Genomic DNA, 22,542 nt, shown 5'->3' on the forward strand with positions numbered 1-22,542 from the left:
CCTATTCAGATATGTTGGAGGGCGGAAAATTGAAGCACCGCCTGCCCTGACCGGCACAAATTCTAGCTACACCACTGCTATGTTGATGTGAATTTGATTGTGCAGAAAACAAGCTATGCAAATTCTGAATAGGAAACATATCATTTATCTGGTGTCATGAATTTGATCTCTGAATCTCCTTTTGACAGGGAAGACTTTTAATGGACACAAGAGAGGAATGGCGAAAACCAAGAATGCTCTTCCAAGCTACCATCCCAAAAGAGGATGCTTGGTGGCTGTGCTTTCTGTCTTCTAGGCAAATTAAAGCTAAGAATCTGAAAAGCACAAGTAAGTGCTTACCTGCTTCTGTTTACATTTTTCCTTCCTTCTTTCTACAAGATCATGTATAGCAACCTTGTTAAGACTTTTATATAGTTAAAAATTTCCAATTGATTGTCATCTGAGTGTTCTGCCAATGTTTGCAAATGACTGTAGCATGGCCAGTCCAAAGACTTGCAAATTGGTATTAGTGATGGGCGGCATGTTCATGTGACAAAGATTTATTCAATTCACATACTAGAAATTCTTCATTTGCAGGAACCAAAAACAGACCTCGGCCCCACTCATCAATGGGGTTTAATGACTTATGCATGCATCTGACTGAAAAGCAGACACTCATCCATTGAGTTTAGCATATGTGGAGACCTGTACATTTAGACCTGCTATTGCGGAAGCAGCCATTTGTCCCTTTAAGGGGCTGAAATCTAACATGTGGAGATTGTGTAAATCCTGCACCTTGTTGGAACTAACCAGAAAACTCACTTCGCCAAGAAAAACTAAGAAATGGCAATATGCCATTAACCATAGAATCAACAAAGCACTATCAGTCTGTCAAGCATCTCCACCATTCCCTCAGTAAGTGTCAACCTTCTTAACAGCCAGATCACAATTATGGTTTATCAAATATTGTCTATTATTTTACTGATGCCACTTTTCCATTGCAGTGTCATAGAGAGTGGAAGTATCAGATGTAAAGCAAGAACCACTCCTGGATGAAATAGCAGACCATCACTGAGCATATTCAATAACCAGTGGCAGCAAGTGAGTCAACAGCTACTGTAACAGGGATAGCTTGGTCACACTGGAGGAAACTTAAAGCCGCATTAACATATAATTTCTAATTTTGCTTAGTTTCAATAGCCTGATTGACTAAAGAAAATCCAAAAACTTTCCAATAAGGCATTTGCTGAATAAATTAAATTCATATGTTAGAATACACTACATATAAAAAGATGAGCTGAACATTAAAGACAAAGAAAACTAAATAATAATTTAGTGACTGTGAGGCAGCGACACAGTTTATTTTTGTCATCAGCTAACAATATTATCAAATGACATAGAGTTGAATCCTTTGAGACAGAAGTTCTTTACAATCAAGACAAAGCTTTTGTTCTAATTGATATGGAAGTCTGCACAGTATCTATTTTTAGTCACGACTGCAGACTGAAAAGCAGAGTGGGGACATGAACCTGCAAACATATGCGGCATATTTCTTGTTTCTTTTATTTGTGTATAAGCCGACAGGTAATTGTTCACCAAAAAAGGAACTTTAAGTTAGAAACTAGACAGTACCCTTATCAATCGAAATTATCTAATTAAAGAAAGTAACACACATCTAAATGGTGAGTGCTTTCTTGTTTCATTAAGGAGATGTGTACAATTCCAAAAGGAGACGTTACATGAAGCATATCCATAGACTAGGTAAAACAAGGATCTTCCCCAAACCAAACGACCCATGAATGCAGTGTAGCACATTTTTGGATCTTTATTGTCATGTACTGTGCATAGGAATGTAAGAACATAAGAAATTTGACAAACAATAGGAAACCATTCAATCCATCAAGCTTGTTTGTTCAGCTAATACTTAAGCTGTCCCAATATCTCATCCAGATTCTTCTTAAAGGTTGCCAGAATTTCTGCTTCAACTACATGGTTCAGTAGTTTGTTCCAGATTCCCACAGTGCTTTGTATAAAGAAGTGCTACTTGGCCTCAGGCCCAAATGCAGTTCTCCTTAATTTCCTCTGGTGTCCTCAAGTATACGATTCACCGTTAGGTTGAAAGAATTCTGCTGGATGTGCAACAAGCTTTGCTTATGGTCTAATATATGCTCTAACTGCAACTGATCAAACGACCAGCAAAATGCATCCACAATAGGGTCACAGTGAACTCAAGACACTGCCCCATCTTTTAATAATAGACACATATGGACTGATTTCAAGTTTTACCTCAGCTTGAAGATTTTCTTGCTAGTTTGAAAAGGCTCCTTTAGTAAAAGGATAATTTATAATTCTCTGTAGCATAGCAGTCACAAAACAAAAGCACTTTAACATGCAAAGGTAAATGTATAACTCATCTTTTTATATACAGTACAAGGCATTTAATCTTTAGCTATAGAACTTCACCAAATAAAAAAATCTCCTTATGCTGTAATAACATAACAGATGGAGAACTTGAACAGATGTTCTCACTGAGTATTAGCTGGCTGTACTGTCAGCCATTAGCAGTAATATGCATCATTTCATGAATCACAATGAGATTTGCCATAAATACATTAAGTACTTTTATCATGGTTATTTTGTGCTATTAATAATCAGTTTATGTCACTGGTAAATAAACAGGCAATCAAAATGCAATACATTGAAATCTTAGTAATGTTTTAAAATTATATGTTAAGTTATAGGACATTACTTCTTATATTTAGTCCAAATGACCTTTTGAATAAAAATGATATACTGTAGGTCTTTAAGAATTATACTATTAGATTAAATTCTGTTGTTTAAAGTATCCTTGTGGATTAAACTTATGAACTATTTGCTTATTATTATATAATTTCAGCATGTTATTTTTGTACAGCTCATCATCATCATTTTTTTCTGCTTTTCCTGTTGACAGTCACAATACCAGCACAAGGTTCTGAGTTGATGAGACCTCTATTCCAGGCAGTATTCCTCGAGACATTTTTGCAGAATACTCTTGACACTACCAGAACAATTAAGATACATGATAGCTCCAGTGTGTCTTGAGTTTGCCTTTTGGTCTTCTCTGAGTGGGCTTTAACTGTATACCAAGGCACTGTGGGAGGTGCCAAGGAGGCATTCTATCTACATATCTAAACCATCTCGACTAGCTCCTCTCAGTCGTGAATAGCAGAGATTTACTCCAAGATCTTCCTATTGCTAAGATCCTCATCTTATTAAGAAAAGTATCTCCAGCAATCTTGCACATTGGCTCCATTTTGGCCACTTGTACTCATGATCTCATGCTTTTGGGCACCTGCCAAAGCTCTGAATTTGATAGTTTTGTCCACAGACCTTTCTCCAAATTTACCACCATGAATGAGCAGACCATTTCTAAAACTGCTGCCACTTCATCGATTCATTGTTCAATCTAACGATCACTTATACCCTCACTTGTGAACAACACCACCTACAGGAACATTCCATTATTTTCTTGGTAAGGATCATAACCTTGTATTTTGACAAAATAATGATATAATTATTATTTTAATGGCATTATGTTTAGCTACAAATTGTTGCAGTGTGTACTTCAGATCACAGTAAGATGAAACAAAGTGGACAACACCATCTGTAAACAGCAGACAAAAATGTTTCCAAACCGGATACTCTCAAATATTTACTGTGCTTTGATATCCTGTCCATTAAAAATAGGGAACCAGAGTGGAGACAAGATTGAACGTTTGGTTAAATCCAGCATCCACTTTAAACCATCTCAACTTAATTCTAAGTATTGTTCTCCAACAAATACAAAGAGCAAAAGGCACACAGTACCATCCCTAGGACCCGCATACTGATGTAATATCTTCCATAAGACACCACTCGGAAGATGGTCATGATCATCCTTTGGTGGAATCCAACACCTACTCTGAACCATCTCAACTTAATTCTAAGTATTGTTATCCAACAAACACAAAGACCAAACAGCACACAGCATCATCCCTAGAACCCACATACTGATGTAATATCTTCCACAAGACATCATGGGACAGCTGGTCATGATCATCTTTCAAGTTCAGTTGTGATCCAGAATTTGTAATATTGCTCATAGTTAAACATTTGCAGCACAGGTGCTCACAGCTGGATCTACTCTCTATACAGGCAAAGGGCATGGGAAAAGGGTAGTGTGAATAAGTGCAATCTGTTCCATGATGGGACTGGTGAGTACAGTTAAAAAGAATATATGAAAATTTTTAGTTTCTTTGGTGTCATAAATGTAATGATTGCATCTCCTATGGGAAAGGTTTTTGGGGACGCAGGAGAGATGGTGCCTATACTCAAAATAATGCAATCAGAGTAGCCTTTGGCCACTGTCTTGTCTCTGTGATCCATTGCACCTATAAAAGGAGTTTGCACTGTCTAGGGAGCCAGGAAGAAGATGATAAAAACTCCCTGAGAGAAACAGAAAGGAAAAAAAGAAAGTAAGCAAGAGTGTAAGTAGGACAGGGTGGATGAGTTTACTTTATATTTTGCAGACTCAGGATCATCAATTAGCATCCGGCAACCACATACATGTTTTTTTCATTTATATTAAAATTCCACAGAATCTATAAATATTAACCATCTATAAAATGAGGCACATGCAGAGAGTATGAAAGGATGGGGTGCTCAGTTTAGGTACACAATACATGTAAGAGAGAGCCTTCATAATGGAATTAAATAATATTTTCTAGATTTACTGCTTCAAGTGGGGGTGCAGGGATTGCCTCTCTTACTTAAAATTCAGCTTGGTTTAATATGGCAAAGTTAAAGCCATGCTGCTCTTTCCAGGTAAAAAAAAGACTTTAGTTATTGTCACATTTATCCCACTCTGAATTAGTTCAGAAATAAAAATACATGATTTGTGTTTGGCTTTAGAGACTGGTGCTGTGATCTTGTGACCAATCAGCAGTGAGATGTAATTGCTTTAACTTATAGCATGTGTTTGAAAAAATGGGTTACAAATTATAGCACATCTGAAAGTAAGGGACACAGCTGCACTTGTCCATTCAGCTATCCATCCATTTAATTACCAATTTATCTATACCTGTGGCTATTTTGCAAAAGTAACTAATTGAGTTGTCCCATTTATTTAATGTTTCAAAACATCCACAATGTCCAGGCATCATTGTGGCTCAACTTGCGATGCTTTTAAGCACAAGGCAGAGTACTCTGATGATAAAATGCTGAATAACGTAATGGAGGCTCATTATAATCGCTGAGACACATCATTAGCGGGGCTGTTTTAAACAACATACAGTACTTCAGTCGGTAAACAGAGAATGGCATGCTGTCTCCAATTATGAGTTACTACTGCAACAAGATGAATCCAATTTAAAAGCTAATTCTGGTTTAGTATACAGGCTAGAAATAATAAAGTCTGATTACTTTCTGAAAAAATTGATTAATCTTCGATTGGTAAGTTTGACTGTACTGATATATCCTTGAAGTTAGGAAACAATTGTGAGAAAATAAGAACAAGATTTGAAACATTAGAGCATCAGGAGTGTGAGACATTTGAAATTTGAATAAATTTCACTTGTCTATTAAATATTACTCTTCAGGGAGTGTTACTGTTCAGCTAATGTCTCCTTCATACACCGTTGCATGCATAAGTCTCACAACAGCAAATGTCCTAAACCTGACAAAATAATTTTCTGTCAAACCTTATTTGAAAAATGTGATGCGACAAAAGCAGCTTCAAAGAGTTAGTGTATATGAAAATATCCTGAATATATCTTGGTAGTCACAAACATTTATTAGGTTGATATTGTAATTTTTATTATGTTTTGTTTTTTTTAGTAGTATTTATTTTTTGGTTACTGAATAGCAAATGCCACTGAATAAATTTATTACATGAACATGGTAAGGTAAATAAGGTAGTTCAGGATGACGATGTAAAACCCCTTATTCCTTTCCTAGATGTTTTAATATTGTTTATGATAGTATCTCCATCTACACTAAAATTCCAAAAATGCAAATGATGTAGATAGATAGATAGATAGATAGATAGATAGATAGATAGATAGATAGATAGATAGATAGATAGATAGATAGATAGATAGATAGATAGATAGATAGATAGATAGATAGATAGATAGATAGATAGATAGATAGATAGATACTTTATTAATCCCAAGGGGAAATTCACATCTTCATCTACACTGGTCACGCGTGCAGTTTTTGAAGGGACGGTAATACCGCCAGCCAGGAGATTTATCACAAAACTGTAGCGACTGATGAATTATTCGCCTTTTGCTCATCTTATACAGCAGTCAAACTGTACAAAACACAATACAGATGCATACAGGTAGGTAACACAAAAAGCACCATGGAAAACAACTCTTCTATGTTTGCTAAGTCAGAATGTTTTTCTTCCAAGAAGGGTGACCAATCAGGGAATAAGACATTGTGATAAGAAGAATCCAGTTTAGCGGGTGCTAAGTAAAATGTACAGACAAAAAAACAAGCAACAAATTTAGAGTCTACATTTTTGAAAATCTGTTTTTTCACCCGTCCCCATTCTGCATTTTCAGACGTTTATGTCTCTGGAGAGCATTTTCAGGGTTAGTTAGTGTGGACAAAAGGTGAAAATAGATCCTAATGTATGCTTATTTAAAATAAAATGTAGTAGTTTTGACAGGTAGTTTGGACAGAGCCTGAATATGTGTGTTGTGAATGAATGGCAGACTGGATAAGAGTGTGCTGGAGTAAATGAAGGAGAATGTCTTGGACATCTTAGCTATTAGTTAAACAAAGGAGCTTGATGGACTGAATGATCTCTTCTTATTTTTCATTTTTTTTGTATTATTATATAATGTGTGTCTGACATGCATGAGGGAGTGGGAGCCTCTTTGTTACAATGGTATCTGACACAAAAAATGCTTGCTCTGTAAGAATTTGGCCCAGGTCATATCTATTTGATGATTCCTAGTGTATATCCAGCAGTCATGATCCAGAGTGTATGATACTGTTTGTAATTTAAACACTTCTAGCAGGGTCTTGCATTGCAAAGTCTCATCAGATATTGCAAAATTCTACGAAAAGTATGGATTTAATAAAAAAATAATACTACATACGTATAATCACTTTTCATCAGTGGTCCCAAGAACTGCAAAGCATTTGATTTAGATTACAAACAGGTTTTCTGTATGTAATGCAATGCATTTGAAACTTTGGAGCACCAATGGCAAAGATGTAACTAACAGATGAAAAAGGCCTCTAAACACCTCTACACTGATGAAGTGCAGCTCAGTACCTAGCATTGCGATAGTGTCTACTGTATCTCTGCAGAGCATGCCTGGTAAAGAGATGTCTTAAAAAGGTTTCTACCCAGTCTGAAAAAGTAGATATAGACGTTAATCATCGGTAGTGAGGAAAGAAGATAGACAGTTATTCTTTGCAAACATCTAATTCAATTAATTAAGATTATATTACTACTTTTTTAAAATCTCATTTCTTCAGGCATTTAATTATAACTTTTCAATTGGCTCCAGAAATATAATCTTAAAATGTTCATCTATCTTTTTCCACCACAAGTTGACCACAAAACCAGTCCAAGGTAGACTGATACACGTTCACATACACACCCACAGCAGAATAATCGAAATTAATTGACTTACCAATCAGTATATCTTTGAGCTAAAAGAGGAATACTAGAGTCACTGTATAAAAATACTCTAAAATGACACACGCACTATACATAACACTTTTTGACAAATTAATCCAATTGACAGTCATGAAGCAGCATGGCTCTGTAAATGAGGCTTTGCATTAAACACTGTTATTTGGAGTCATTTCCCAAATTACAAATCATATTCTTTTTTTACTGCACCTGAGCCCAGTCGGTATCCGGCACAAGCCTTGTTAGAATTGGACTGATGTGATTCTGTCGAGGCTCGCCTCTCCTGCTCCCAGACTTCAGCTTCTGACTCAGTTGTTCGGGAGCCCACGTCAGACACGTCACCCTCCTCCCCTTCAGTGCTGTTACGATAGGGACGTCGCTGCCAGTTTTGGATGGCCTGTTTTCTTAGCGCCCAGTTTTTGGATACTGCTGCTCTGTCAAATCCCCCTTCACCAGAACGGCAGTGCACATGGTAATACTGTGCCTCTGGGCATTCCTCCAAGGGATGCATCTCAATACTGTCACTGTCATAACCTCCCGAACCCTGTGAAACTGTCTTTACTCGACTAGATGCCCTGTATGGAGAAACAGAGGTAGACACTTCACATGTGTGGTACAGTACATTAAAACATCCATGCAAACAAACAAAATCAGTAAGTGTGTCTCTGCCCTACATTTCCTAACTCACCAAATGATGAATACTATTTATATCTTTTATTGTCATAGTAATTTATTTCTTTATGGTGATCTTTTTTTAGATTGACCCTACTAAAATCGTTCATTTTCTGAACTCAGTTGTTTCAATATGGAAGCATGGGAATCCAGACCTTATTCCTGCTGCACTTGCTACAGTGCAGATATATTACTGAATATGGATGTGGAATATAAAATCATGTACATGCATGAATTGACTTACAGTGGGCCAGCTGATAATTTCCAGTCAACCTAGGAGCTCCTCTGGGTATTTTGGAGGAAAAAAAAAATGTGTTCCCTGAGAAAGCAAACATGGGGGAGAACATGCAAGCTCCAGTTGGGTGCCTGTCTAGCTAAAAATCAAAACCCTTTTCATTGAAAGTGCAGATTGATGTGCCACTTTTTAAAAATATTTTAGCCCACAAAATTAATAAAGTGTGTTCTCATATATGTTTAAATAATATGCTATAAACAAGACTCAAAGTATGAAGAAAGGAAATAATACTTTTAAACAATTTCACAATGCAGTTTTTACTTAAATAGCTGTGTGGGGGTGAAGTGGGCAGCATTACTCCCACACAAATACAGTTTTTAGATATTGTGTTTTATTCTTCTTTTACAGTTTTGGAGACAAAGTGGCCATCTATTTTAACATAAAGTTAGAAGTGACCCTGAATAGTGTTGTAATGGTGGCCAGCTTACATTTGGTGATTTGTTTTTAGCAAAATGGTCATTCCTTTGATAATTCTGTTATGTTACAACTAGGGTGTTTCCCTGGTGTAAGTTTATTTGTTGTTAATCTTTTTATTATTATTTCAATATCAATTTTAGTGTCTTATTAAATGTCTTTTAGGTTTTGCTTTGTACTTTTCTTTATGTAATGTGTTTATTTTTTTATTTATAAGGTGTTTATTAATTTTGGTAAGGTTTACATTGACTGTGTAATTAGTGTTTTTTGCTGTCTGCTCTGCTGCCTGTATGTGGAGCCTGAAGAGGCGGGGCCACCTAATTAGGCAGTTGGGGAACTGCCTCTGTAGTATTTAAACTAAAGATGAGAACAGCTCAACAGTTTCAGCATTGTGTAGTGAGTTTACTGTTTCTATATTTGGATTCAATTCTATTTTTCGATTTTTGGATTTGACCCCTTCATTCGCTCTAAGATCTTGTTTTTTTATCAGATTTGTTTGTTTTGAGTTTTTGTCTTTGAGGCTAATCCATTATTTTTTTGTCCCTTTTGTTACTGTCTTGGTTTTTTCTTTTTGTGTTTTTGAATTCTTTTGAATACATCTTAATATTAAGGAACTTGCTTTGTTTTATCTGGATTCGAGGTTTTCATGGCCTTCTTCTTCTCCATTTTTGTGGCCGTTTTGAAACTTTTAGTGTTTAAAATGATCATCTCTGTTTTGGGCCTGTGCAGGAAGGATTGTCTGCCATTTGTGTAGTGGTTTGGCTGCCAGGGGTAAAGCCTATTCCTAGGTTCTAGACCTGATTCAGACTTGTTATGGCATTTAGTGTGAGGTTTTTGGAGGCCTTCTCTCTTTGTTGTGCTTCATGTGTAGGTATTTCACCACAAATCCTGTGACAGGCTGGAGCATACATTGTAAATCCAAGTAAAGGGAGAGGTTGTGCTTCCATTAGATTATACTGTATTTAGAAATGTGACCACAACATAATACTCCTTAAAATGTTTATTGTGAACAAACACATTCTCTGGACATTTACACTAGATTCCTGTTACTTGTGTTTTCATTTCTGCCCTAAATTTTTCACTTTTAGTTTAATTTCTGTTTTTAGCACACAGATCCAGTGTTCCAGGTTTAATCTCATGTCTGGTTGTCATCTATGTGTCTGAATTGGCAAGGTCTCCCTTTGTCTGTGTGGCTTTCTGGAAGAACACTCAATGAAGAGCACTATACAAGAATAAACTGAAGTGAATTGAACTGAATGTTTTTGATTTTTCTGGCCTCATTTCCTCCACTCAGAGGCCAACCTCAGTCCTATGGCTTGTAATGGGTCATATATGAGGAGGTACCCAAAAATACTCCTCTTTAAAAGGAGTTTCAAGCATCACTACAGTTTCAGCAGCTGTTTTCCCTAAGAGAAAACAAAATTTAATGCAGACTCACTGTTCTTTATGATCACCCATCACAAAAAAACGCAGAACACATTTAATAAGCACCAAGAAAAACTGACACGGAATGTCGTATGAACAATACAGAGCAACGGCACTTGGCAGACTGCTACAGAATACTGTAAGTATGATACACCTAGTGGTGAAATTCGTAACTAAGTCTAGATTGTACGCCAGGTACAGATTCCAGTTATTTTTGGGTACCCCCTCGAATACAGCATTGGATCTGTCTGTTGCCCTCCAGTATACAGCACTTTTGCCTTTCTTCCTTTACACCATTTCTGTTCTGTAACTCCCTGCTATCTCATATCTTTCTAAGCCTTCCTCTATATATGGTAAAGGGTAATAAATGATACTTGGATACGGCAAATGGAAAAAGTTATTTTATTCTTATGATACAATCTGTTTATTTATTCACTTCAACATTTCATTCCATGGATTGTATGTATTAGTGCTGATTGTCACTTAGTTGGTTTGGGGCAGGGTGTGGGTGGGAAGCTATGTAACTCTTGTGGATGTGTGTGTTTCCATTGGAGAGGGGGCATGTGGACACAGAGTTACCCTGGTGCTCCCAACTACAAAATTCTTTATTGCAGAGCAAAAATGAGTTAAACCTCTGATGTGTGGCATGAGAAAATAGCAATCAGTAAATTATTTATTTTCTTCTACTTCATTCTTTTCTTCATCTCCATCCTAAACATTCTGTTGCCTCCTAAAAAGTCCAATGAGTTGGTGTGAATGCCAAACCTCCATACTGCTATTACTGTCAGTATAAATGCAACCTTCTTTATGAACTTTTACTAGACAAAGTGCCAATTTCTTTCACAGGCATTTCCCTCACTTACCTTGTTTGCTGTGAAAATTTATTTTTGATTTAAACCTGGCTGATATTTTTTTTTTTTTGGTTGTTAAGCTTGTAAAGGACAGCCGGGTCCCATGCCCGGCAGGGACGCCCCTGCTGCATCTGTTCCGGGGGAGCAACCGTGGGCAGCTCAATACCTCCCCTGGGACGCTTGGTGGCAGCCTCCCTGGCAGACGATGATTCCCCAACCTGGCGCATGGCTCCATGGGACATGGAGTCCTCCACAGCCTGGTTGGGGGGCCTGGATGGCCGCCAGGGGGAGCTGCATGGACTTTGCAGCCCGGCTGATCAATTCCTCAGCCCCACCCGGAAATGCAATTAGGCCCAGGTGATTAAGCACCTGGTATAAAAAAGGCCAGCCACCACCACTCAGGAGAGCCAGAGTCGGGAGGAGGAGGACTAAGCCTGAGGAGGAGTGGTGGTGAAGAGAAGAGTGTGGTAATATTTGTGAGTGTTTTGGGACTGTGTTGGGCCTGTGGGACACGGGGAAGGCGTGCCCCACGGCTGAAGAAAAATAAAAGTGTGCTTTGTTTAAGTACGTGCCTCTGCGTCAGTCTGTGCCGGGTCAGGCGCTATATAGCGTCTATATTACAAGCTCCTCTGCTGAAGCATTTTAGTTTTTGTCCTCTCAGTACCATTCTCAATTAAGGCTAGGTTATACTGTATTTTATTTCTAAGTTGCTTGCCTCCTTTATTAGTAGCACATCTCCTGAAGCTATTGTCCTGTCTGACCATAAATGCACGATGATTCCACTTAATATACCGGTGCTATTTTCACATGCCCTCCATGTCCGTGGCACATTCCTTCATATGTTTTGGGACTATCTGATGACCGATGACCAGCATCATTTCCATAGTCTTAATTTTTCCCTTTCCCTTCTCTCCTTTCTGCTGTGCATCTTTCCCTTGACTCCATCAGCAAAAATAACTTTTATACCTTTAGTGATCTCTGTTACAGTTTGGCTGGAATGAAGGGGTGGGCACCATAAAAGGAGTGTTGTTTCTACTTCTTACCTGGATTGTTAAACTTTAATAAAATTTGATCACAAAAAAGAACTATGGATAGAAACAAGGCAACAACTAACACAATAGATATTTCACACAGAAGGCTGATTTAGAATATTAACCATGAGAATGTTTCCACCACTGACTCACAATGTCGCCTGAGTGAATTATATAACTAATTTATGCTCCAACTTTTCAAGAGTTTAACCAATTTTGTCATGGTTTGAAGATAAATTCAAATAAATACATGTAGATACAAGTCACATGGGTTCAAAACTGGCTTCTGAGATTATCACCAAGGTAACAATGAAAATACACATACTGTAAAAGAATAGCCGAGTTAACTACACAAGCTATTACTCCAGTTTCAGTGGGAACTGTAACTATGACTTGCTGAAATACAGGAAGAAGAACCAGAAAGCTCATGTTCTTAGAAACTGTGAATGTGACCTCAGATTTATGACTGATTTGATGCAAGGGTACATATTTTCACTTATGTTCTCTGCTCTGAGAAAAAGAAATACAACGAGGTGTTAGTGCAGCTTGAGTCTTTGGTGGAATTCATGTGTAAAACTCTGATTCATAGCTTCAAAGTCAATCAAGATTTTAACCTGGCAGCAGGACAATTAGCCAATTCAAACCAAAAACTTGTTGATTAGAGTGCTATGTCTTTGATTTCATTGTCTGTTGCTTCTAGCTTCCGTACTACATTTTATGAAAGTTTCAAAGTCATTTTAGCCATTACAAAAAGTGATCCAAAGAACCTAAGGCAGTGTTTCAAAATTACATCGACAGGAGTGATGTTTCAATCTCTTCCTTATTGATCACATGACAACACAGGCTGAAACACCTGACAACACTACAGCGTTGTCAAGGATATTTCGAAGTTGGTAGAAATTCTATATACAAACCAGGAGTGTTAAAAATTCATGGGTCATTCTGGGAATATGCTGATGAATGACAGTGTAAATAAAACAGAAAGCAGATTTAGCATAACTTAGAATTTGCAAAATAGTGTAATTTTTAGTTCAAAACTAAATATAGTATGTCTCAAGGCATTATCATGTAATTTACATGTTAAAATTAAAGTATTAATTTAAAACATTAATTTTTATCATGCACACTGAAGACCAAAAGCCCTTTTCTGCCATGTAAAAGTCAAAACATTTAATAAATAGCATGCATATTTGTTCTTTTTCTTTCTCTTTCTTTCTTTCTTTCTTTCTTTCTTTCTTTCTTTCTTTCTTTCTTTCTTTCTTTCTTTCTTTCTTTCTTTCTTTCTTTCTTTCTTTCTTTCTTTCTTTCTTTAATTAGTGCATGTACCAAATAGTCACTACCTAAATAATCCATTATACTGTCTTGTTAATCTTTCTTTTTGATGTTCTGTGAAAGAGTACACTTTCTGGGATATTTTATCTGGTTACACTTCTATGTGTCACCAGAAAAGGAATCAAAGCCACTTTACACATTTGTAAATCTGAAAAAGCCATTTGGCGAGGTGCCATGAAAGACAGTGAGAAGATTTTAGCCCATTTGTCTTCCAATGAAGTCATTTATGTTGTTGCTTTGAAAACCAATACATTTCCTGCAGAATTCTAAATAAAATGCTGTAATATACATGTATGAAGTCTATCCATGGTAAGTCTCTTCATGTTTGTACATTAATATTTAGAAGACGTTTTTGGAAATTTTATGTTGACAGTTCGAGAAAATGTTTATGGCAGGTTAAACAAGAATTTTAGTGAGGGGAATACTCATAAATTTTGAACATTATTGCAAAAAAGGTTTGGGGTATTGATACATTCTCCGGAAGGTGTTATATACTATAGACATATTTGATAAAGAGTGATGCTCATCTTTAATTCTGAAATATTAAGTATAAGCTATTTATAAATGTAACTGTATTTTAGTACAGTTTGGGACTAATGAAAACATTAGCTCAGAACCAATTTTGAATGTAATCTCCTATATCAATTACTGTGTTACAGATTACAAATTGTACGGCAACTAGCATGCTGGCTGTTTAACTTTAAATACTTATCCTAAGTTTTATATATACAGTATATATATATATACATTATATATGTTGCATGCTATGTATATCTTTTGTACGTATGTCTGTGCATGTGCCTTTGTTCATATTATATTACAGTCAACTGTTCTGAGGAGACATACTGTAAAAGTAAGAATTTCATTGTACAATTTACACATAGATTTAGTAAAAAACCATGCTTTTGTTCAGCTTGTATGACTTACCCTGTACTAGGTGACGAGCGTCGATCTGATACTTGATACACACCTCGGGAAACTCCAGAATTGTTGCCATTTCTGTCTCTCTTTAAAAGTAAATGTAAAATTTCAATTGTTTACTCACTCCTCAGTAAAATGGCAGTTGCTAATATAATGAAGTCTATGGCACTTACAATTTGCAGAGTAGTACAACATATTTATGTTATACAGTTTTACAATTTATTTCTGTTGCACAGATGCATAGTTAGTTTTGCACTTTTGAAAATGTATCATTTACCTCTCTGTTAATTCTAATTTTGTAAACATCTTAGATTTTTTGAAGTATATGTCAAATTTCATTTTTTTCAGCATACCCATTTCGATATTGCATAATACATAAAAAAAAATTTTATTCCATGGCTAAAAAGTAATTCTAGACAGGATTCAATGATATATTGTTATATATATACTTTTTATATAAACCAAAAAGTACCCTGGCAGGACTTTTCACAATGCATTTTAATGACTTTGCTTCAGTTTTCCTGTCTTCATTATATTCCTGATTAAAGTTTCAGCAATGTGAAGAAACAATGAAAAATATAGAGTGTACTGTAGTTACATTACTCATAATGACATTTGCTTTAGAAAAACACAATCTTTTATGGCTATACTTTCCACTATAAGCAGCTATTAACAATCTAGCAATGTAGTAGGCACCATTGTACACTGCACACTGTTACATGACATATTTTTCTTTCTCTTTGATTTGACACCAGGTCTAAAAATCAGCCCAGTCACTAACTCTGTTGTTTGGAGATCCTTACACGCCTGTGTTGATTTTACCATCGATACTCTGATTTTTTATTTTTCTTCCCACAACCCAGATACATGTATGGTGTGGCAGGAGGCTGGGGGCCAGACCCAGCCGGGATGCCTGGAAGGACCGGGAGGCAGCTTATACGTCCCCCGGGGCACGAGCGGGCAAACGCCCTGGATAAGGAAGAGACCATGGGGACACAGCCAGGAGGCTCAAACCCGCTGGGCCCGTGGCTGCCGCCAGGGGGTGCCCTGAGCATCATGGAGCCCAGGATACCTGTACTTCCGCTACACCTGGGGAGGTGGAGGAAGAACCTTCCAGGGACACCTGGAGTGCTTCCGAGTGCTCGTGCGGCACTTCCGCCACACCAGGAAGTGCCGCCGGAAGGTCGTCAACAAGCACCTGGAGCACATCCGGGTGAATACAGTCGGGGAGCAAGAGTCGGGAGCTGGAGGTGGATGAAGCTCCTGTGACAGGAGGAGGAAATGCGGCCCATGGACATTGACATTGGGAGAGGCCCGTGTTCGGAGTGACTGGTGCTGGAAGCACGGTGTGTTGTGTGAGAACTTTATTATAAATAAACGTGTGTTTTATAAAGTGCTGGTGTTTGTCTGATGGTGTTCAGATCACTTCTCACAATGGTTATTGCAAAATGACCACATAAGTGAGTGTGGGTGGGTGGGTGCATCAGTGTGCCCTGTTAAGCTTAGGCTGGCACTCAGTGATGCTAAGAATGGTAGGTGCCCCTTATAGTTTGGGTTAAGTGGGTTTAAACTACAGATGGGTGGACTGATATTTGTTGTTACTAAACTTTAGTGAATTGGTCACTTCATTGATTATGAAACTTAACATTTTTTATTGGAGAAGTATTTCAAGTAAATAATAAACTTAAATGAGCAACCAGTTCAAATTACTTTTAATATAGTTATAGTATATGCACATACAAACACACACTTGTGAACTACTAGGTGTCTTTACTCCTCTATTATTTTTTCATAAGATGCACTCCACCTTCATACTAACGGCCCCTCTTTTCAAGACATATTATGTGGGGCAGATGTCTCTCAGCTAAAGAGACTGTTAAGTACCAAAAAGTGTGAAATTCACTAAGTACTGCATCTTATAAAAATTATAAACCTTTCTAGCATGATATAAAACAGTGGAAACATATTTCAAAGGTCTTATCATTTTAATGATAAATTAGTATTGTTAGTATCATAGCAAATAAAATGCTTATACAATGTTGATAGCTTATTTATAATTGTCACCTAAGCTAAAGTGTAATTACTTTAATGCTACTTAGCAGTAAGGTTTCTATTTCTCCTCCACTTCAGGAGGTGTAAATATCATCACCACTATCTTCTTTACTGATCTCTCTTCTTTTATAGGCTAGCAGGGCAACTAGTAACCAATAAAGGAATGAGGTGCAGAACAAAGTGAAGTAAATATTGTAGTTTCTCTCATTAAGTCGATATTAGTGTTGATCAGGGAATTTCGCCAAAGCATTATTCGTAGCAAAATTGCTGCGTTTGCCTAGCTGTGTGTGGTCTTCAGGACAAAAAACAACCCAAAGACTCCCTAGCAGTTTTACTATACTTGTGAACTTGGAGAAGTGTCAGCTAACTCTTAAGAATTACCCAGTGCAGAGGATGTGAACCCACCTGTGCTTTCTGCCCCACTGGCTTTCCTAAGAAGACACTGGTGATACCATATCTTATCACTGACATGCTATTTTTATGAAACATACACGTTAGAAATAACAAGTTATCGGTGCTTGTCACCAAATGTGCAGGTTGACCTTTGAGTTCCACGTCAGTATAATAGAAGGACATGCTTGCCCCATGCATGCATAATTAGCCACGTGAAAATAAAAAACAAACTTTGAAGGAGCCTGACATCCTCGCCCCCACACCATAAACAGGGGACTCTATGAAATAATAATAATAATGAAAGATTTCTATTTTTTGATAGAAGCAAAGTGCAAAGTATCAGCACAGACAGTTTGGAGAGCCTTCAGCATGACTTTATAAAATAGAATGAGCAAGCACGTGGCTTTAATCACGACACCCCACTTTGAATTTTCTGCCTTTAAAAGACCTATGTATTTTTTCTGACTTTTGACTATGATTTTGGCATTTCCACTTTGTTTTGAAGTGCATCTCTGACTGTGTTCTTTCTTCTTTGATCTCATGGAGGCACGGTGATGCAGTGATTGGCACAGATGTTTCCTTAGCCCTCAGGGACAATTTAAAGATTATTGCACCATTATAATCCTATCAAATCTATCTTAGTTAGTCCTTCTCCACTGACTTTAATGTATTTTGCAGAGTTCGGCGATATTCACGAGCACTTCCATGGAACTTATTTCCATTGCTCTTAATGTTTTTTTAACTTGGATATTTGGTCCATTTCTCATGTGGCTTACCTGCCGTCCCGTTCCCTTCATATCAGAGACACTACCATGATCCAGGCTGCCATTGGGGGTAGTGCCACAGCTACTGATAATCTGCAACTGCTTCTCTGCTCTGTCAGCTCGATCTAAAAGCTCCTCAATGAACTGTTGCAGCCTAACTTTGGCACTTGCTTCACGAGCTGCTGTTTCCTGCAAGAACTGGTCAATCTGTGCCACCTCCCTACAGAGGATAGAGGAAGAGTGAAAGATTGCATTAAAAAAACAGCACTCAGCTGTGTGACATGGAAAGCAAACAATCTAAATATAATCTTTAATAATAATATCGAAGAGCAAATATAATATCACATGACAGAAGATCATAAACTAACAAGCAAGACAAATAATAACAAAATACAGAGAGAACCTGGATAGGGCTTGATCAGTAATATGAATACAAAATGCTCTCAAAATACATAAAGACAATGCGAAAAATTAAGAGAAGTAAAAGCCATTTCTAAAACATTCATTGATATTTACAGAGGTCAATACTGAGGGCATTAAGCAAATTCACATTGAATTGAAACAAACACCTGCATTTATACAAAAACACAGAGTTCTGTGGCCTGTTCAGTATTATTTGAGCCTAGTAGAAGTCTAAAAAATTAACCTCTTTCAAGTCCACATTGTTACATCTTGTTTCTTCAATCCACAAAATGGCATGCAGATACAAATATTATACATTTTTAAAAAACACATTACTTGTGAGGCAGTGCATAGAAAGACGTTCATAAGGAAAAGATAAGGCTTGTTCTTCAGACAAAGCATTAGTTTTGTTACGTCTATTAGACAAGGTACATTAGGAGAAAATGTTTTATGCATTATGTTGTGATGTAGTCATGTGCAAAATATACTAAAGTGACAATTTCTTTTTGATTTTACCCCAACATTTCTTTGATTTGCCAGTGAGTGATTTTCCCTTTTTTTATATTTTCATAATCCAAAAAAGGCACTACAAAAACAAATGAATAATTGTAACACAACGCACTTGCTATTCTGAGAAATGACAAAGTCAGAATCAGTTATCGTTGTGATCAGTAAGATTCTTCAACAAAGACAACACCCATCATGGACCGCATAGGCTATTTGAGATGAAATCATTCGATGCTGACCAATGTTAAAATAAAAACAAAACAAACAAGCATTTCCTCCAATAGAGTTTGTATTGCAGATGCGGTAATGAGAAAATAGAAATCTGACAAAAATAATATTTTATAGTGTTCAGGCTCATTCACTTTTTGAATGTCTTCTGCATTAAAAATAAAGCTAAACTACATGGCCACCCCCACACCAACTCCTTTTACTCCAAGCAAGTAAAATGGCATTTATGTAAAAGTTATATAATGATATTTAGGAAAAAATGTATCTTGAATAATAGCAAGGAGTTACAGGGTCTTCTTTAATGTGCAGGTAATGAGTGTTGCTTTTTTTTACTAGTGAAGGCAACTTTAACATCGTCAGAAAGGATGTCTTTCATTTAACAAATAAGTAAAAAGTAAAAGGTCTAATAATCAAACATTAAGGCGAGATTATTGACTTATGTAACAGTTCTTTTTACAATTTCCATCAAGACTGGAAACAACAGCTTAATTTTAGTATTAATACAACATTGTTGTAATGCTTCAAATGTCTTTGAGTTTTACCTCATATTTACGGAGAGAAAAGCCAAGCAAAATGACACCTTTTATTGGCTAACTAAAAAGATTACAATGATGTAACATCTTGTCTGAAGAAGGGGTCTGAGTTGCCTCAGAATTGTAATCTTTTTAGTTAGCCAATAAAAGGTGTCATTTTGCTTGGCTTTTCTCTACATTCATAATGGCTAACATGGTACAACACCCTAGGACTACCTCATATTTATAAAATTTACTGGTTACATTATCCATTAATCAGCATTGAGAATCTGATTAATCCAATTAAGAATCAAAGGAGTCAGAGTCCAGCAGAAACCTGACACCTCCCTGAGCGGGAAGCCAAAAACTGTAAAAACAATTTATTTCATTCTTGCCGGTACCCGAAGCTCTTGGGACACTGAAATAAGTCAGTTTGGGTAATGGCTGGATAGATTAACATAGGACACAATCACACAGACAAGCACTAACAGAAGCCTATTAATAAAGAATTAGTTTCATTTTTATCCAGTTGCTTGGTATTGATATTTTAAAACAGTCTGACCATGAATCAATTTGGGGGTGGAAAAAGGGTGTGGATGTTATTTACTTTTTCTTTTGAAAGTAATGAGTAATGTAACTAAGTCACTTTTAAAAGTAATGTTCCCCAGCACTGTTCATCACAGCATTGTTTACAAATCTTAAGGTCGTAACATCATTTATCACACACCTTGTGGCTAGCTGCTAATATGCAATCCTGTTATGCTGGTTTTGGTGGTTCTATGCCAGTGGTTCCTAAACTCGGAACCCCTGTGGCTGCTGGTTTTTGTTCTAACCAGATGCATAATAAGTGATAATAATTCATCTAATTTAGTTAACTGGTCTCTTTTTTCTCTTTTCATATTTTACATTCAGAAAAGCACAGCAGTATGATTTTCACATTAAAAGACATTTAGAAATATTTAAATTTTTTTGTATAGTTTTAAATGCTTCACTCTTTTTTGTTGTTTTCCTATTATTTTTCTCTTACCTTGTGTAGTATGCTTAATTTATTGTATCCTAATAGTGACAATTAAAAACAAGCATAACAGACACCCAGGTAAACAACACTAAATGATTCAGCTGCTTCAGCGTGAGTCCCACTAATTAGTCAATAATAGAAAGACAGAATGGGAAATTTAGGATGAACATAAATAAAAAGTAAAAAAAAAAAATACATTATCCACATATAACTGCTTTATTTTTATTAAAATGTATTACCATGTTTACTTTTGTAACTTCTTAATTGACACTAAAACACAGAAACTGGGAAATAACAGCTCAGTAAATTAGGCAAGGAATCCAATTAAAAACAGAGGTTGGTTGGAACAGAGACCTTCAGCCCCAGGGGGTCACCAGGACTGAGTTTGGAAACCATTGACCTAAGCCATTTACTTAATAGAATAGATGGAAGGCATGGAATGACAAGTTGGAAAAGATATTGATGACTTTGTGTGACCAAAAAGTAAAAGAATTCATGAACCTCCTGGACTCTTTTGATTTGAGACAGCTCGTTAATCAGCCTACACATAAAGCAGGTCATACGTTAGACTTAGTAATTACCAAAGGACTAAAAGTTGATGTGAAGCAGGTCATTGATACGGGTCTATCAGACCATTTTCTTCTACTATTTAATATATAAATAATGATAGAAAACATTCATGAGAAGCATATTGTTAAAAAACGCTTCTTTGACCCATCAGCAGCTTTAAAACTTATAAACATTCTAAGCAATCAGTCCGTTTATAGTGCCAACTATAATAGCGAGAATAATGTAAATAGTAAGGTGTAAAGATTTAATACTAAAGTGAGAGCTGCTGTTGACATAGTTGCATCTGAAAAGACAAAAAATCTTCTAGCATTGTTATACCATGGAAGACCCAAAAAGTGTCTGATCTAAAGAGAACATGCCGTAGAGCTGAGCGTAAATGGAGGAAGACTAAACTAACTATCCACTATGAACTATTAAAGGTTAAAATAACAGAATACAATAACACAGTCCGTCTTGAGAGGTGCTGCTATTTCTCTAAGATTATAAATAACAATACCAGTAATCTCAGAGTCTTATTCTCGACGATTGATCGTCTGCTAAACCCAGGTAACGCAAAGGAATGCCTCCTAAGTACTTCCAGTAAAACCTGTGAGGCTATTGCTGTATTTTTCAATCAAAAAATTACTGATATTAGAAATAACATAGTATATCTCCCCAACACTGAGGATCCTCTTAAACCCCAGTACTCTGTTACAAACAAATTAAATTCTTAAACCAGGATAGATTTACCTGATTTACATAAAATAATTTCTCAACTGAGAAACGCTTTTGAAAATTTTAGACCCATCTCTAACCTGCCTTTCTTAAGTAAAATTCCAGAGAAGTCAGTCATTATGCAGTTAAATGACCACCTCAATAAACATGCTATTCTTGATAAGTTTCAGTTAAAGTAGTAAATGACTTGTGGGTAAATGCAAACAGAGGCCATTTATCTGTTCTCATCCTCCTAGATCTGAGTGCCGCATTTGACACCATTGATCACAATATTATTAGAAATCGCCTTAATCAATGGGTGGGCCTCTCTGGCAGTGTCCTAAATTGGTTTGAATCCTACCTGGCAGGGAGAAAATTCTTTGTTAGTTGTGGTAATTACAACTCAAAGACACATGATATCCTATATGGTGTTCCACAAGGCTCTATGCTGGGTCCGCTGCTCTTCTCAATCTACATGCTTCCGTTAAGTCAGATTATCTCAGGGCATAACGTGAGCTACCAAAGCTATGCTGATGACACACAGCTGTATTTATCAATAGCACCTGATGACCCCATTTCTCTTGATTCACTAACACAATGTCTTATTTGTATTTCTGAATGGATGAATAGTAATTTTCTCAAGCTAAATAAAGAGAAAACTGAAATTTTAGTGATTGGCAATAATGAATATAATGAGGCTATTAGAAATAAACTCGATGCTTTAGGATTAAAAGTCAAGACAGGTAAAAAACTTAGGGGTAACTGTTCACTGTAACCTGAATTTTAAATTGCATATTCATCAGAC

At 36.6% G+C, this 22,542-nt stretch overlaps 1 protein-coding gene across 1 annotated transcript in view; it reads right to left on the bottom strand.

Annotated features, from left to right (window-relative positions):
• The window catches only part of fbxo41 (F-box protein 41), a 209,134-nt gene that overhangs the window by 46,962 nt on the left and 139,630 nt on the right, over nucleotides 1-22,542 (bottom strand). Inside the window, exons 3-5 of the mRNA XM_028801555.2 lie at nucleotides 17,820-18,027; nucleotides 14,605-14,684; nucleotides 7,868-8,232 (exon numbers count right to left, since the gene is read on the bottom strand). Coding sequence (XP_028657388.1) covers nucleotides 7,868-8,232; nucleotides 14,605-14,684; nucleotides 17,820-18,027 — 653 coding nt within the window. The remainder of the gene's footprint in view (nucleotides 1-7,867; nucleotides 8,233-14,604; nucleotides 14,685-17,819; nucleotides 18,028-22,542) is intronic.

Source organism: Erpetoichthys calabaricus, chromosome 5 (assembly GCF_900747795.2).
Source record: "Erpetoichthys calabaricus chromosome 5, fErpCal1.3, whole genome shotgun sequence".
NCBI classification, from domain to species: Eukaryota; Metazoa; Chordata; class Cladistia; order Polypteriformes; family Polypteridae; genus Erpetoichthys; species Erpetoichthys calabaricus.